Source organism: Pseudopodoces humilis, chromosome 6 (genome assembly GCF_049639895.1).
Source record: "Pseudopodoces humilis isolate 2021_Gansu_Grassland_sample_001 chromosome 6, ASM4963989v1, whole genome shotgun sequence".
Taxonomy (NCBI): Eukaryota; Metazoa; Chordata; class Aves; order Passeriformes; family Paridae; genus Pseudopodoces; species Pseudopodoces humilis.
Window position 1 is genome coordinate 25,752,682 of NC_142205.1, and position 18,397 is coordinate 25,771,078.

At 34.6% G+C, this 18,397-nt stretch overlaps 1 protein-coding gene across 9 annotated transcripts in view; it reads right to left on the reverse strand.

Annotated features, from left to right (window-relative positions):
* FRYL (FRY like transcription coactivator) overlaps positions 1 to 18,397 on the reverse strand; it is a 162,078-nt gene that overhangs the window by 6,506 nt on the left and 137,175 nt on the right. For all 9 annotated transcript variants that reach the window (XM_014261370.2, XM_014261363.2, XM_088057017.1 and 6 more), the window contains 6 exons: positions 17,471 to 17,641; positions 13,330 to 13,583; positions 11,087 to 11,294; positions 8,985 to 9,134; positions 6,583 to 6,681; positions 1,998 to 2,066 (listed from right to left, as the gene is read on the reverse strand). In XM_014261370.2, the coding sequence (XP_014116845.1) occupies positions 1,998 to 2,066; positions 6,583 to 6,681; positions 8,985 to 9,134; positions 11,087 to 11,294; positions 13,330 to 13,583; positions 17,471 to 17,641 (951 nt within the window). The remainder of the gene's footprint in view (positions 1 to 1,997; positions 2,067 to 6,582; positions 6,682 to 8,984; positions 9,135 to 11,086; positions 11,295 to 13,329; positions 13,584 to 17,470; positions 17,642 to 18,397) is intronic.

Below are 18,397 nucleotides of genomic sequence, written 5' to 3' on the forward strand. Positions count from 1 at the left end.
ATCTGATTTTTGTACCTGCCTGTCCTGTAGAAACAGTCTAGCCAGAGTCCAGATGCATTCTTTCAGGCTTACATGCACTGAGAGCAAGAACTGAATAATTACATTTACTTGCAAGTCTGCTGGCAATGCAAAAGCCAGAACAGAATTAATCTTGCTATTCCTTAGCTGTATGGACCACAGTGCTAAAAATTAGTAAGAAAATCTTATTTGTGTAAGTAAATGAAACATATCTGTTTTCCTGAGCAAGACAACACTTACACATTTTTAGCATTAACTGGCTGGCTGCTTAGACTTAGCAGCCCCACGCTGTATTTACAAGGACTTCTGAAGAATTACCAACATACTGCCATTGCAGGCTAGGATTAAAAACCAAAATCAAAACAAGTCCCCACAACTAATAATTGGTGTAATTGGTCTCAAACTCCTTTTCAGAGGCTATCTTCAAACCCTGCAGAAGCAGGGAAGAATAGGTCCAACTGCCTTGGTAGGGAATCACGGATTCTGTCTGTACAAACTATTTGAAAGCCTGCATGTTGCTTATCTTCCATTTCTTAGTTTCCCCAGGTACACAGTAGGAACAGTAACATTTACATTCATGGTAAGAATGGTTCTGTTCTAACAAGTAAATGTTAGAACAATTTAATGGAGTATGTAAACAAAATTATAAGTATGGACGGAAATAGGTAAGTGCTGCTTTTTAATTAAAATATATACAGCATTTACTGTACTGTCATAGTAAATGTTAACTACTTCTAAAGATATACCAGTCAGTATACAAATATGTATGCTTAGTGTGAAATACACTAAAGTATGTGTTCATAGGCAAGATAAAAGTCCTTGCAAATAGTAGCAAATTATTTTGCTGGTTTTGTATTACCTAAGCTTATTCACTTGACTTTTTTTAAATGTGCAACTTCAATGCAGGATAAAAATGAACATTATATTACCACGTTTCACTACTCTAAAAATAAAGGTTTGTTTTTGAATTTAAAAGCCCCAAACATACGTGTGTGTATATAGATGAAGAACAGCAAAAGAAAACTGTGTAACAGAAGAAATAGTCCATAGATACAGTAAATATTTCTGTTGCTGAAGACTACATCTTCAGCAGCAGAAACATGACCAAGTGCATCAGTGAATAGTTCATCTGAGTAAAAGAAATAAAATTCCTCCTTTCTCAGTTTGGATTTGAGATTTTTGTCAAACTGTCATTGTGAAAAAGTAAATAAATTTGCTACCTGAAGCTCTTTCTTCCATCTTTCATTGTCCTTACCACAGTACTTCAGATGGCAGACTCATTGTACCTACTAATGTCAGGTTTTGGATTTGCTGTTTTTGCTATGTCAATATTATACAGCTATTTTATTTTAGAAAAAAAAACAGTCCTAGTCCTAGTCCATTTCAGGAAAAGCTATCACTTATTATAGCAATTAGTAATATTAAACATGGATGAGTGCCATGCAAATACATACAAAATATTCAACTAATATTAATGGTTACTTAACCTATTGTTATATGATATTTTGACGGAAGTGTTTAATGAGCTTTTTGTTATACTGCTACTTTACTCCCTGTTACTTCTTGCCCAAATATTGGCTCCAGAAAGGTCTTACGTAGTTCTATAGTACTAAATATATTAAATTCAATAGAAGTTTTTGAGAAGCCAATGTATCTGAGCATATAACCAGAACTTTAATCTTTTTTTCCTTCTAGAAACAGCAGCAGAAAAGCAGACTTGCTGGTACACAGATGGTATCTATTTTGCTTATCTACTCAGTGTTATTAAGTCTAGAACCCAAGACAGATTGCCGGCTTTTATTAAGAAGACCCATTTTTATTGCCACTTCATGAGACTCTGAGTTTCCAAAAGATAGGATGATAACTGAAATTAAAAGCTTTTCATACATTTTTAATCTCTCTACAAATATTAGAATTTTTGTGCAATAAAGATGATTTTTAATCTCATATCCTAAGACTCACAAATGACATACACCTACCTGGGCATCTGTGTTAGTCCCATGAATACCATCATCAGTACCGAATGTCCTTTTGCAGTCTTCTAGCCACTGCAAAATAAATATGAACAAGATTGAACATCTTCTGAAACAGCAAACTGAAGACTGTGCTGAAATTGCTTAAGCCACTTTGTCTTGTACATTTTCAGATGATGTAAAAAATTGTGGTATGAAATAAATTGTTTACCAATATTGCTTGCAGTGATGATACCTACTCTGCTATATCACTTCGTAGCTTTTATTTCCTGTAGCCTAAATTACCCAGATGGAGATAGTACACTTCAGCATAAATACTAACCCATGTTTGAATTGATACTGTTACAGGAAAATGAATGACAGAGTGGAAGCACAAACATCCCACTCCTTACTTTCTGCACAAGCTTTACACCAATGTGATTTATCAGCCTTCAAAATACAGCACTAATTCACATCAGAGAATAAGCCTGCTACATTTCTTGGGACTGCTTGAGAAACAGAAGAAAATGGAGCTCTCCTGTGTAAGTAGATGAAAGTGCTGGTTTACAGGATGGAATGAAAAAACCCAAATTCTCCAGTGGGAGTTTAGCATCACCTCCAGTTCATACAAGCCAAGGAGATGAAGTATTCTTGCATTGCACAATGCAAACATGCAGTTTCCCCTTAGGGCTGCATTTAACTCCAGTGCCTGTAACGGACAGCAAGTTTATTAATTTCAGTGGGCAGTCTCTTTTTCTACCTTTAACCAACTATGCAAAATTCTCAAAAAAAACATCTCCATGTGTACTGGCATTCACGTGAATATCTATGTTACTATAAAGCATTTACAGAATCAAGTATGTTCTTTTTGGACAATACAACCTCATCACCCCATTCATACAGGGCCCAGCAAATTTTTCTGTACAGTGCAAACAACTGCAAGCATGGGTATTACTGAAATGGGAATGCATCATGTGGAGATAAAGTGCATAATATGATCTGCAATGAAGAACAGGATCTATACATCCAAGGAAGAATAATTTAGCATACTGCATGTGTTTGGTATCTTGAATCTCAGAGGGAATCTTGGTGACCTTTTTCTAACCTTTGTCTGATGCAAGAAAAAGAAAAATGTGATTTCCCATCTGCTCAATTTAATAAAGGTTACTTAGTGAATTAACTAGGTCTGTGTGCTCATCAAGAGGAGAAATGGAATTCTCTGAACATTGCAGTGTCAGTTTCAATTAGTGACATGGATACCAACATCCACAGCAAATCTCATTTTTCATTTTATCAGACAGCCTCCATCAGGAACAATGGAATAGGTTTGCACTGCAACAAACAGCATCAGCAATTGGGAACCTAATATTTCTTTTCACACACCACCCTTTTAAGATTTTTTATAAATCTTAGAACCAGTCTGAATAAAGGGTGTGCCCAGAATGCTGTGTGTATAAGCTTGAATTTTCTATTACATTTATCTGATCCAGTATCTTTGTCCCTAATATACACATGAAGTCTAAGCAGTCCCCTTGCAAGAAAACAGAACAATGGTTCCAAAAAGGTAGCAAAATTAATTTAAGAATTTTTACAGAATATATGTTCAGCATGGTAGAAAGACCTATTCTTTTTCTTTGGGAATAGTGTGACCAAATAACCTTCTTTATGTGTTTCCTTTGTATCATGTTTTCTCCATGTATCTCCTACAAATGTTGATGAAAGCATAACACAGGGAAGTCTTGGGTTGGTCATGGTCATAGCATAGGCTGGTTTGGCAGATTAACCCTACACAGACATGCTAAACACCCTGTACTATAGGTACCCTTCTGTCTTATCTTGGTGCATAGGTAAGAGTTTCAAGCAACTGCAGCCCAAGCCTTTTAATTTTTCAATTTGATTCATGTGAATGCCTGTACACTACACAGCACTGAGAGTGACAAACATCATCTATTAGGATAAAGTTTAAACAACAGTTTTTCATTAAAGAAATTAACATACATATTTTTCCAGAGGTTGATTCTAAAAGGACACTAGATTAACAAGCAAATTACATTTATCTACTGTATCATACAATAGCCAAACCACTTAATTTGGTCAATTTTCTGTGTGTTTCTATGAAAAAACCAAGGGTCTGCATTAAGTTGATTAAGCATTTTGCCTTAATACTTTCAGATTTAATAGGATACATAGCACAGCTGTTTGTAACAACAGAAATTCAGATTTTACTTGAGGAAGTCTTGTTTAATCATTCCCTATACTCTGTTTAAGAGGACAGACTAAAAAAACAATAAAACGTATCTAAGATAGCTTAGAAGATTCTTAGTTTACATTTAATATAAAGTACACCTTAGAAAAAGAGGGCCAACAGCTAAAGAAATACTTCTAAAATGTTTTAGGAAAGTAAATTTTTATTTAAGATAGTCACTACTAAATTAACATGCTGAATAACCACTTATATAATGCACTAAATTGTCTAAATGACATGCTTAAAAATGATGAAATAAAAATGAAACCCTGACAAAATGCTCTCAGTTGTTTCAGAACAATTCCTTTAGCCCTGTGAACTTTCTTCCTGCTCCAGTCACTCACAAATCTGTGGCGGAAGACAGGATGACCACAGAAACATGTTACTGGATTCCCTTTTTGACAGAAAAAACAACTCCTTCACTATGATATAATGACAGAGGCCATCAAACTGATACTTGTATTTGTTTACCTAGTGAAGTAAAATACAAAGAAGCTCTTAATATCCAGCAAGGATTTATGTCAATATGAAATGTGGCAGTACAAAATTTGATAATGCCTTTAGTGAATTCATGGCCATCTGAAAGGGATGTAATTTTAATTTGTTATACTTTGACAAATCCACAAAACAATGCCATTGGTTATTGCTGTGATGAACTAGTCTAAATGGGGAGTTGACGTAAAATTTCTCCATGTTTGCATAGTCATCATTCTAGTTACACACACAGACACACACACACACACGTCCCTTTTTACCCTGTCACAAATCTTCCTGTCTGACCATGGGGCAAATCAGTTACACACTCTGTGCCTCAGGGCTGCTCTCTAAAAGGAGGAATGAAATATATTATGCTCTCACAGGAGTGCTGATAGAATTATGCATTGGAGATTGCCAGACATTAAATAGTCTTGAGTAAAATAAACTTAATCATTAGATGAGCACTTTGTTTCTGATTAAGCCTACATGGCAAAATGTAGCTCATTATATTAGATCAAATAAATTGTTATTACCACAGAGCAGGACAAACAAATGCAGCAACTCTTCAGCAGAAATGCTGGCCTGGATCCTGCCAAGAGTTTATCTACATTAATAGTGATGTGTGGCATACTAAAACATTGGTTTCAAGGAAACCACATTTCTTTTGAGATCCTTTCCACAAAAAAGTGCATGTCTGGTCTGTTCAACAGATGAGCTGTCAGCAACCTTTGCAAGGCAAAAGCCATAATTTCCTAATAAACTCAGCATGATCAAGAAACATGGAGCCACTTGTGCTGCAAGATACAGCTCTGCAAAGGCATCATGGTTTGAATTCTGGTTCTGTTTTCTGTCACTCAAACTTGCCTATACTGCCACTGTCATGGCCTCACAGGCTGCTGAGATCAGTAAAATTCAGCATGATCTATTTTCCTACGAATCATCATCTCTACAAAAAAAACCAAAAACATATATTCTCTCTCTCCCTCTATTTGCAAAACTGATTGTGGATCCATGTTTTCTTTTGGCTCTTGAAATATAAATCTTACCTGTGTCAGTTTTCCGAAGTTAGTATCTTACTTTCTGAACTTCACACACAGGTTCACAAAACCAAATATAGAGACCCTTGCTACAGAAATTTTCAACTTCTAAACTGTATTTCTTTGGAAAAAGGATATAACCACTAACATATACCTTGAAAAATAATCTGCATTATTCTAGACATCACATAAACATCATCCTCAATGAGATCCAGCTGTAAAATAAGCCCTAAATTTACATGTCTCTGTGTGACACAGCTGTATAATCCCCATCACTGTCAGTGGAGATTCAGTCACCAAGAAGTCTGAAGAATGATTCAGCTAAAAAAGTCAGTATCTGTATTAGGATAAATACGCTGCTTTCTTAATTCCTTTTAATATATTGACCTGATCCTTGAATATTATGGGTGTTAATGCACTTGGAATTCCATAATGATAGTTATCTGTAAATGTCTTGATCTGAAGATTAATCTGTAGTCTGACAAAATAAGCAAAACATAAATTTCAAAAACCCATTATTTATTGATATTTATGTTAGAAATACTTGAATACTTTTTAAAGCAGACTTTTAAATTAGGAATGTACTTTTTCCACTGTTAGTGGATTTGTGCAGTATTATGTGTTAAAAATCAATTTCAGAAATATGTGCAACAAAAATTAATTACAAAAAAGAAAAAATCCCCCAGGTTAAGATAATACACATAGAATAGTGGTAAGGAAATAAACAGGATTTTATTTCAGAAGTGTTTACCCACAGTTTACATTTAGATGCCTGTGATGAGAATTAAGGACCTGCAACATTTTCTTGATGAGTAGGTTCTAATATTTTTGTTTTGAGATAGAAGAGACTCACCTGTTCTGCTGCCTCTCTTTTGACATTATAGGTATCCAAGTGTTCTTGGAGCTCTAGAACACTGAACTTCAATGTTTCTAGCAGGCCACAAGATAGTAGCTGGAAGATAAAAGCAATCAAATTCTGTAGTCATGTAACATCTGACTATAATCCATTCAGTCTAATATCTAAATTACATAATACTGAATCCCACACTCACATATTGAAAAACAAATTAGAATTAGTTGGGCATGTCGTCTGTGACACCTTTGAGTAGGTGAGTTAGCGCATGTAGCTCTACCATTTAAATCAGTGAACAACAGTTTTGATTCCAAAATAAGAAGAGTAGTACTTAGTTAACATGTGAAAGAGATATTTCAATGCAATTTTTAGATCTTTCATTATGAAGAATAATATTTGATACACACACACCACTAGTGTAAATAGAACAGCCTGTAGAAGGAGGGAAAGGATTGCTAGATTGCTCCTGTAGCAACCTCAGGAGTATCTACTGAGGGTTACTTGCCCTTCTCCATGTACAAACTATACCAGCAGCAAAGGTTTCTACAGTCTGTAAGAAACAGGACTTTGTCAAAGCAGGAGCCACTGGATATTTGAAGAATTTTCTACTGTTAATGACTGCCTCTTTTAACACGGTTTCAGAATCTCTTTTTCCCTTAGGGAAAAAGCTGCTACCTCAGCTTTCTTCCACACTGTTTCTCCCTGTAGTTTTATTTTCACTTATGTTTTTTTATTAGTCCTTCTCCTGACACTTCCTGTAATAAGCATCTTTAACATGATGTTTCCTCCCTCACACTGGTCAGTCCTTGCACACATTAAGAGCTCTGTACTTCATCAGTGAGAATTAATCTGACAAGCACGTTCATTTCATTTTAAGTATTTGGAGGGGAAGATTTATTTATACAGTATTTGTCCATGTAACAACACTAATGTGTGTATGTCCATGTACATATGCAAGTATTTGTGTGCTATATTTATTTATATCCTTTTTATATTTGTGTTTATATAGATTTGCTTTTTTTTTTTTTTTTAATACACATGGTGTTTCAGTTAGGTACTAGTGTAACTTTTCTTGTGGCTTCTTATCTTACAGAAATTTATTTTTTTGGTAAATTTCTCCTGCTTCTAAAGTGGCATAAGTGAAAACAAAAAACAAACAGGTGTTTCCCTTGAAATGCACTATCTGTATCATGCTTTTTGTTCTCATATTCTGAAGTGAGACCTGAAGAAAGAGTTGTCCCTTAGTACCAAGGGAGAAAAAAGCAGGTCAGGCAAAGTGTCTCACACTGGGCATCAAGGCCACAGATCCATCTACCTCAGCCCTGCAGCTGACAATGTCTAATGGCGGTTGTTTAAATAAGAGCAAGCAGGTGATCCACCTGCTCCAGAGTGCTTTCTTAGCCTCTGTCAACATGTTGTTCTGCATATTTAAAGGATCTGTTGAGGGCTACTTCCATGAATTTCTTTAGTGGCTTTTTGAAAACATGAAAAGACACTAAAAAAAGTGACAGCATTTCACATTTTGATTATGTATCACATGAAGGACCTTGATTCTGTATGTTTTGAAAGTCACTGCTAGCTTAATTCGATCACCCTTAACATCAATTAAGACAAAAATAAAATAATTTCTATCATTTATCCATGACAAGACATCTGTGGACAGATGTATTTTCTAAAGGGCTAAAAATCCTAGCCTACATACTCATATCTTACATGTACATATTTCATCATCCTTGTGATCTTTCTTTAATATATTCCAGTGTTACTACCTTTGATCTGAGAGCAGGGGACCAAAACTGCCCCCAAAATGCAGGATTACTGGGAATATGTACATTAACTCAGTGATGTTTCCTGTTTTGCTATCTCCTTTCTTGATAATTCTAGCACAGGAATTTTTTTGACTGCTGCTGAACATTGAGCAATATGACTTCTTGGATTAGTATCTATTATAATCAGGTTTTCAACTTGCATGACAACAAATAATTCAAAGTCTTCTCATTGTATATTTGTGGCAAGAATGTTCTTTTCATGCATCACTGAATATATACATAAAACAATATAAAAAGGCAAAGTTGCTTCTAGCTAAGTAGTCTTCCTTCTTAACTATGCAGAGAACATAGAATAAATACGAACAAGCAGGGAAGGTAAAGAGTAGTAAGGGAATTAAAGTGATATATACTATCACTAAGTTTTCACTGTTACAACTGGAGCCTATTTTTTGAGAAAATGCATTTCTCACTGGTGGTTTCCAGTGTTTATGATACATAGTGGCCACTTAAGATTTTAATTCCCTTGTAATTTCAAAGAGTTTATTTTATTCCACATAGTAAAACATCATTTCACATGTTACATGAAATGTTTAGGCAGACAGATACTCCAACGTGCAAGTTTGAGATTCTTACCGTTTCCGCATCCACAAAGACTGTCGGACATTCTGAACATAATATCATCACTTCCAGAGAACTTTTAAACTTTGTTCCAATGCGCTGTAGACTTTCACCAAGAAAGTTGACTGAATCATTTGTTATAGATACAAACTTTCTCTGAATGGTCTAGAAGTCAAATCAGAAAAACCTTTATCTTATATTGCATTTTACTACTCTTCTGGCTTTTCAGGTAAGAATTTCAGAGCAAATTTCCATCCCGACAAATTTCCATCACATTCTATTTTTTATATTTTTATTAAATTATAAACCAATAGGTAATTTTCTCCAAATATTTATGTAAAAATAACTCTAGAAAATTCAATAAATCAATAATACCAGCCAGTATCTATAAAGACAATTACTCCTTCCATATCTAGTCCTCTAGCCTCAGTATAGGTGGATGAATATTTGCCCTTATGCAGTACAGATAGTTCAATTTTATTTTCACATATTTGTGTTGCAGAAAATTACAGAGTTTTATGAGCCAGTATGTGACCTGCATCTGCGTCCAAAACTGCCACCTGCAGGGTTTTCACCTTCTTCAAAAATCAGTCCTGAGTTTATCATGTTTGATTCTGCAGACAGCTTAGCCTAATGCACTCTGCTATGTACTGTTTCATTAATCCTGGAAATTACATGTAGAATAAAACTATATAAAGATTATACAGACATCTGCAAAGTTAAACACAGGAAGAATGAGCCAGAGGGCAAAATGAAAAGGTCCAGTCAAATAAGGCCTCCCGAGTATCATTTGATCACTTTAGCCCCTTTCTGTACCCAGTAACAACTCCTCAGGAACATTTTTTGCCATGCTTTGCACCATGGCTTGCTATTGTGCAGAGTGTCCAACTTTCCAGCTGTTAAGCCAAGTTTCATCCTTCTTCCTAGCTCCCTTTTTAATGAAAACAAGAGAATATGACCTCTCATTTTATGACTTTCAATTTTATGACTTATGACTATGAATGAGTGAAAACCAACTGCAGCATTTGGTATAATACCAAGAAACTAAATCCCTGATATATATAGATGAAGCAAAAAGACAAAAATCTACAACCTGTAACAAAAATTTCATGGCACTGTGGACATGAAATTAGTTCAACATAAAATGGAAAATGGGTATAGATGTGCAAGCAAATTATTCCATGAGAAAGGCAGAGTATGACAAATTCATACTCAAATTCGTTTAAGTTATTGCCCATACACATGAGACAAATTATGTGCTAGTGTGGGTCTTTCACTGAGAAATTTATAATGTTATGCCAAACAGCAAGGAAAAATTAATATTAGAGATACAAGAAAGGGCTGGAGCCATAAGGTCTTATCCTGAATATTCTCTCAGCTCATCTGGGACATTGCCTGTACATAAAATGAATTAATTATACTTATTCTACCCATAGGAATTTGCAAAGAAGCATTACTGTTAAAATGTAAAAAACTCATCCCTTACATGTAGGGAGGAGGGAGCCAGAAACATTAAGCCATAGACATTTTGTGCTGGATAGCAGATGTATGATGTAAATATAGTTAAAGAGAGGCATTTGAAACATCCAGCTCCAGTGATCTCCTGGTGTTTCAATTACTTTTCCGCAGAAAGAAACCTTTTTCTCAGAACACAGATGCAAGACAAATTCATTAATGTTTGTCATGCTGTGATCCCGTAATAATGACTCCCACAAAAAAAAAAAACCAAAAAAAACCCCACAAAAAACCAGGAAAAAGATATTAATTCTGTAACCACAGAACCTGGGTGGTGTTCAGAAAAAAGAAAGGAACACAACATGAACTAAGAGCTTGCAAGAAACACAGAACTGGTTTTTTTTGTGCTTTTCTCAATTTTTGTTTATTTTCTGAGCAGGTTCACTCCTAGGCAATGAATACAGCACATATCCTATGGAAAAATAGAGCATGACAGTGTAACATTACTTTAGCAGTGTGTTTTTCTGGTCTGCTTTTGATTTGCTTTCTAAAACTTCTTGCTACCGTAAACTTGTGGCTTTTGCAGTTTCAAGGGGAAGAATAGTTACAGAAGTAGGAGAAAAGGATTTCAGTGAGCAATCACACACAGAGAATCCACTGACCTGAAACAATCTTGAGAAGACATGAAACGTATAGACAGCACAGGATCCATCTGTATCTGACAGCATTTGATTGACGTGGCAGCGCCAGGCCTGCTCTTCATCATCATATGCCACTGGCTGGAAAGCTGCCAGTATGGCAGAAAGAAATGGAGAAGGAGGAGGGGAAGTTTGCACTTCTGGGAAACCATCCTGTTCTTCTTCATCTTGACTACAAACAATAAATAACAGAAATTACCTCCTCAGCAAACCTTTCAGGAAAAAAACACCTTCATTTTTGCAAAAAGGAAAAAAATAAGAATTTTTGATTCAGAATTGCATTTTGTAAAATAAGTAACAGATCAACTAAGATCTATGTAACTATGTAGCAAAGAAAAGAGTAAACAAGCAAAAACTTTTGCTGCTGCACCATATTAAAATTGCTTATACTCTCCAAAATTTACACGTCAGTTCTACACAGAACTACAGACAAAGAGTTGCCTGGAGGTTATATATAGGTATATACAGCATTATATATGGACACCACTTAGACATTTTTTCTTGCCCCCAATAACTGAAGTAACATCCCATTCTTCAAATTTTTATTGATCTGAACAGATGGTCCACCAATATCTGTAACAAGTTTTAGCCTTCCTTAAGGGAAGCACATGAGCTCATTTAGCAACATAACAGTGCTTTATAACTGACTTAAGTAACATAAGCAGACATAGATCAAAACACTGATTTTTATGGGCAATCAGTTTAACAGGCCTTTGTTCACAGAACAGTCTGCTGACATAGTTTCCATTAGGCACCAAATATCCAATAAAAATATCTATAAATTAATCAATGATACTACTTCCAATCATTAAAATAATGATTAACTTAAAATACTCTGTATTACAAGGGATGATATATTTTGACATTTCTTCTTGTATAATTGTATGTAGGCAGCACAAATATGTGTTGGAGGATTCCAAGCATACAGATAGTTTATTAAAATAATCTTTTAAATCACATACAGTTTTTCTTTATGACAACTGCCTCATCCACAGCAGCACTAAGTACATCTTAAACAAGACTTAAACATGTCTTAAACAAGAAGTACAGGTGCTGGTTTTAGATACCTTCATATTAGATATACCTAGATATTTCCTAACCAGAGTACCAACCCTATCACCTATATCTCTCTTTAGACTAGATTTATGGGGCTTTTAATTTGCTTGCTTTGTGTAAATAAAATAAAACCTTGAGGGATTGTTCAGTTGCAAATGAGGAACTGCTCTTAACTGGTACCAGCCTTGAATTCTCACAAGGCATAGTACAGTAGGTCATGGATGGGATCACAAGAGCCAAGTTTCTCTGTCTCTCCCAATAAAACCTTCTCAACCAACTTCTTTTATATCTCCTGTTGTGTTCTTTTCTGAAAAATCCTCCTTAAGAGATCTCTCTGAAAGAACAATGTCAAGTCTAGGTTCCTATATATACCAAGTCTCTCTATTATTCAATCTAAACTTCTGAACAAATTTTAAATATGAAGAAGCCTATGAACAATTTGGTTATTTTTTGTTTGTTTTAGTTTGTGGGTTTGTTTGTTTGGAGTTTCTTCTTTGTTTTCCTTCCTTCCTAGACTGTTACTTCTAGGGGACTTAGAGTTTCACTTTAAATATTACTTCATCACCTAGGAGTAACTTTAATTTTTTGTCTCAACAGTAATTTTTGCTCTCCATATTAAAATGAAAAAAAAGTTATTTTAAAATGTCTTAGAAATATACAGGAGACTTACGAACCTTAATAATGGAAATAACCCTTGAGCAAATTCAAAGATAAACTGACCTGACTTCTATAGGAGCTTTGATTAAAAAAAAAAAAAATTTTACTTTTTTCCCTGATTTTGTTCATGTCTTTGGATGCTAGTATAAGTCAGAGCAGTTCAAGAGCTTTTTCTCTGTTATACTGTTTGCAGCTGATTTTTCACATTTCTGTCTTACTGATGGTGAAGAAAAGCACTAATTTCTTTTATCCAAGAATTCTTATATTTTCCTGCACAACTGTTTTCCTTGTACCAGAAACAACCGCTGAAAAAAGTTTTGAGTTTAGTTGCTGTAACAGGCAAAACTGATCAACCATTATTTCAGGTATGCAAACCATTGTTTTATATCTTTGTATTATGGGATTAATGGAAATCTCCATACCATAGAAAAGCCAGCTTGATAATGCACTGATAACATGTAACTTCTGTTACTTATAACTGGTATTAATCTTACCTAGACAAAGCAGAGAAGTCAGCTTCTTCTTCTTCACATCTCTCATCTAGCTCTTTCAAAGCAAGAGTGACATCCTCTTCACAGACAGATTCAGAATAGCTTTCAGGAGCTGCTGCCTCTACCAGTTCTGGGGTCTCGTCCAACTCCAGAGATTCGTGACAGACCAGACAGTCTTGCTGCTCATGTAGTAGGTACGACCCAGTGTCTTCACTAGCAGTGCTAACCTGTTCATCCCTTACTGCTGAACTGCCTTCCTGTAAATCACACATCCTTTTATTAGTATTACTGTCAGGACCTATGTGATTCTTATTAGTTTTTATTATGGTCAAGTAACAGTTATAAAAGATTATTTAAAAATATTTATTTTAACTATTCAGGTCTCTGGTTTGTTCACAGTTTTACCTGGTCAAAGACAGGCAACCTATTTGTAATGTTTAAAACTTCGGGTAAACATTAACATCCTAGAACGTGACTTACTTAGAGCAAATACAATTTCTCAAATACATTTAATCAAATCTGTTAGAGAATACTAATAGAAAAATATGCAAACAGCCTCAAACTTAGTGAGATCAAACAAACCCAAGACTTTCATATTTTACTTTTGCCTTTGAAGTCTACAGCAACTACTAGAATATTTCTTGTCCTTTCCACTCTCCATTTTAACAAATTTCTAAAGCATAACTACTTACTCACAGTGTAATAGATAAACAGGAAAAGGGACATTACACTGTTTTTATTACTTTGCCATTATTACTAATATGGGCATCCTTAAGGGTTTTACCCTTTATCTCTAAAGGCTTTCATTAACAGGCAATTACAGAGAGAGGATAATTAAACTCAGGTAGATAATATTAGAATGACCCTTTCTCCCTTCCTCCATTAGCATTATTATATTCATTAACAACACTATATTGAACAGACAAATTAAGATTCAGTTACTTTATGATGAATTCATATAAAACCTTTATATTGGATTTCTCTGTGGAATAAAAATAACACTTGCTATTTCCTAAAGGCACAAATTATCACATATTTTCATTCTTAGTATGCTGGTCTTCCTCTACTGGCATATCCAAAACTGGTCAAGGAACCTTTAGACAGCCTCTAAGCATATACATCATTTCATGGTTTTCATCAGTTGAAACAGATCCTCTGACAGATTAAATAACTGTACACATATCAGAAAAGACAATTCAGCTTTAAGCTGAATCACATAATTTTCTTTCATGGTGCTCCTTACCAAATGTCACTTTGACTATGGTACTCCTCAATGTGACACTGCTGCCATTTGGCACAGCTAGTGACTTCACTTCTTATACCTCTTTTGTTAAAGTAAAATATGATTATATTTTTTTTCACAGAAGAGTCATTTTGTCCTACCAAGCAGCTGAGGCACATGAAAATGCAGGACACTTTTACAAAACCTCAACAAAATAATTTGGATTGAACCTATTTTCTGTTAGAGATGTTAACACAGGTTAGAGTTGCACCGATCACGACTGGTAAATGTACATATGAGAGATACACTTTTTGAAAATAGGCTTATTATTAGTTAGTAAATTTACTGTCAAGTTTAAGTCTTCATAGTGCCATGACTCCTGATTTCATTTTCAGTCATTGGACAATACTACCAGTATGAATATTCTGTAAGTATCTTTAAAAGGTGATTTATATAGTTATATGGTTACCAATGCCACAGAACCTTAGGAAAATTACTTCTAGTAAACCAGTCCCCCACAAATCTACAATGCAAGTGAGTAAAATAGAGAATCATTCTAGACAGAAACTTTCACATAAACTTTCCTAAGCTTGTAAAACTTATTTTTAAACAAAATTAATCTTCTCAGATAGACAGTAAGTTCTTAACTGGAATGTGAAATATCTTTTTTGCATTTTCAGGGAATCAGCCAAATACATTTAAGTAAACTATTAGTGTAAATACAGGATCCCTACAAGACAAACAATGAACTCAACTCATCTAACCACCACACTCTTGTTTATGAATAATGGCTTCAATTTTTCCTGTAATGTCTAGATAAACTTTGCTAAGTACTTATTTATATTAAAAACATTTTGATAACTGACAGTAGGCATAAAATGAAATGCTTTTGCCAAATTTTATATATAAAGTACAAGAGCACAGGAAAAAACAACTGTCCTATGCTACAAGTTGTACAGTATAAGCATTCAGAACAAAATCAGTTTTACTGGCTTCATAAATATTTCAAGATGAGTCAATAGTGTGCACATTTTCAAGCTTATTCTGGTAAGAGGCATAATAAAGCCAGCTCACTTTTTGAGCAATGAAATCCAATCAGATAGCTAAGTCTTGTAGAGTCATAACTTTGAGTGTTTGAATTGTGCTTGAAGATACCTATGCGTTTGTCCAAGTCTCATATTCTAACAAGCACAAAATAAACCTGGAACACATCATATCTAGTGAATGGATTTGTATGCACTTGCAGTATTTTTTTTGTATGCCGCAATTTGTTCTGAACGCTTCCTAGTCATGGAATTATTTTACAGCTCAATTTAAATGTTTTCAATATTTTTAAATTAAATGGTGTTTTCTGTGTGAATATTTCCACCTGTATTATAGCAGTATAGTGATTTTATAAAGGGAGTTACAGAAGAACAATGAATTCTAAGGGCAGTCTCAAAAGGAGCTATGAAAATGTAAAAAATAGTTACAGCTGAGGATGTACCACAAGCCAAGAATGGAGAAGACTAAAGTTTTATTGTGGTGAATTTTGTTCTATAAAATTCCAGCTTATATATTGCTTCTTGCTTCTGAAATCTTAACATAAGGCATCTATCCTATGTGCAAAATGTTCACATGGATTAAGTGTTCTTCCTCAAACAAAATTCTATTGGATCAAAAATACGTGTTGTAGATGATTGCAAGAAGTGACAACGATTTGTTTGACAATCTAAGGTATTCTACAACAGCTCAGACAATTTATCAACAGCAGTGTAATGAAACACTTTTTTAAAAAAGCATATAGATAATCATAATTGGAAAATATGAAAAATATGAAAAAATGTCAGGGAAAGCACTTTATGAGCATCACACTTTTAAAAAGTGAGGATTTGATCACAGGAAATCAGCCATTCTCCCTTTATTGTACTCTTTTGTTCTTAGGGTTTTCTTCATTAAATATTAGCTACGTCTGTGGTCTGCCTGTTAGTAAGAGCAATTTTTCTAGTACCAAACAGGTAAACTAGAGCCTTTAGAAACTTGAACTAGCCCGGTCTCTTGAACTAGTCAGTAGATTGTTTAAACCAGGTTGGCTGAAGACTCATTCTTAAGTGTCAACAGTGCACTCACTGCTTAGTCAAATACACATAGGAATGGCTTAATTTTCTGGAACGCTCAATAAAAGTGCATGTATAGTTAAAGATGGGATGAGCTGACATTATCCAAATAAAAATAAGATTGCCAATAGCATAAATAATTTTAAATTAAGAGATAAGAAGTCCACCTAAACCAGAAAAATGGTAGCATATGAGAGTTTGTTTTAAATTAGGGGTGTCTTTTTAAATTTTAAACTATTCAAACTATTCAAATGTTTGAAAACACAATAAACTGAAGTACTCACAGGTTTGCAGGCGGCCATTAGCTTGAAATCTGTCTCAGTCCACATAGGCCTTTCCAAAAAAGTATACCACTAGCATCTGTAGTCCTTTCTAAAGGATTATTTAATGGAACCAACTGCTAACACAGCTGGCCTGAGGTTTTATTCCCTTATAGCACCAATCACAACCCAAAGCAAAAAACAAAAAGGGGGAGACAGGGGGAGGGAAATAAAAAGGTATTTGAAAGAAAATGTGGCTCAAGAAAGATTTCAACCATATCAAGTAAAAGCATTTTGAATATTAGCCTGTTTCATTCTGCACCATGAAATGACCACGATCAGCCCTTCAAGAATATTTTTAACCTGTGGTAAGCTCCCTCAGTCCACCCATGTAGTCTCCATACTGAGGGAACATTTTGTAAGAACACACAACAGGTTAGAAATATTAAAAGCAAAACAGCTAATCATTGTAACAGATGAAAATTCAGTTGAAAAGAAAGCCAAAGTTGCTACTAAAACTAGAAGGAGCCCAAATCAGCCATGCACCAGCCCACATTTCTCCCCACCTCAGGCAGCTGGTTGCTAGAGTTATCTAGAGAAGAAGCCTCCAAACTTGGGGTCTCAGTTCTGATTTGAAGCACCTCTTCTGTTCCCACACTGCTAGTGGAATCTTGAGACTGAAGTGATAAACCAGCATGATCTGACACTGTTTCATCTATAGCAGAATCACTGATTAACTAAGACAGAAAAGAAAGAAATAAAATTCTTCAAAGGAAGCACAAACTGCAGGTAAAGAATGCATTAGTTTTGAAATAGGCTTTTTCAGTATTGTTAGCTGTTTGAATTTATTCACATATTATGAATTTCACAGCCTTACACTGGAACTATTACAAGCATCACATGCATTTCTGCAACATTTCACTATGAAGAGAAGTTTTTCCTTTAAGGAGAATTATTTTCTTTCTTTTTTTAGAAGTTCTTTTAGCTGGACTGAAACCATTGAAAAGCAGAACATTTTGTTTGGAACGACATTAATACAAGCTTTGCCTAAAGTCTGAAAACCAACATATGCATCAAGCTGCTTGCCATCAAGTAAACTTTTTCTTAATTTAATTTATATAATGCAGAGAGACTTGTGAGTGGCCAGCATTCTTGATTTTCCTAAGTTATATGTACACAGGCTTCAAAATCCATAATTAAATTAGCAATTTCTGTGCTTAAACACAACTTAGACCCTGATATGACCACTTAATACTCTTGATCTTATTCAGCATTTGGGGTGTTTTTTTGATCTAGAAATCCACAAAGACACTCTCTTTATATATAATAGATGCAATTCTGTGCTTATATTTACCAGAATTCGTGAGTGTAAAGACACTAAAAAAATTAATATTGTACTAAAATTATAAATCTAACGTTATAAATTATAAATTATGTAGCACCAATGTGGTAATGTAACTTTTATCCTTCATTGATGCTGTTATGAAAAAGAA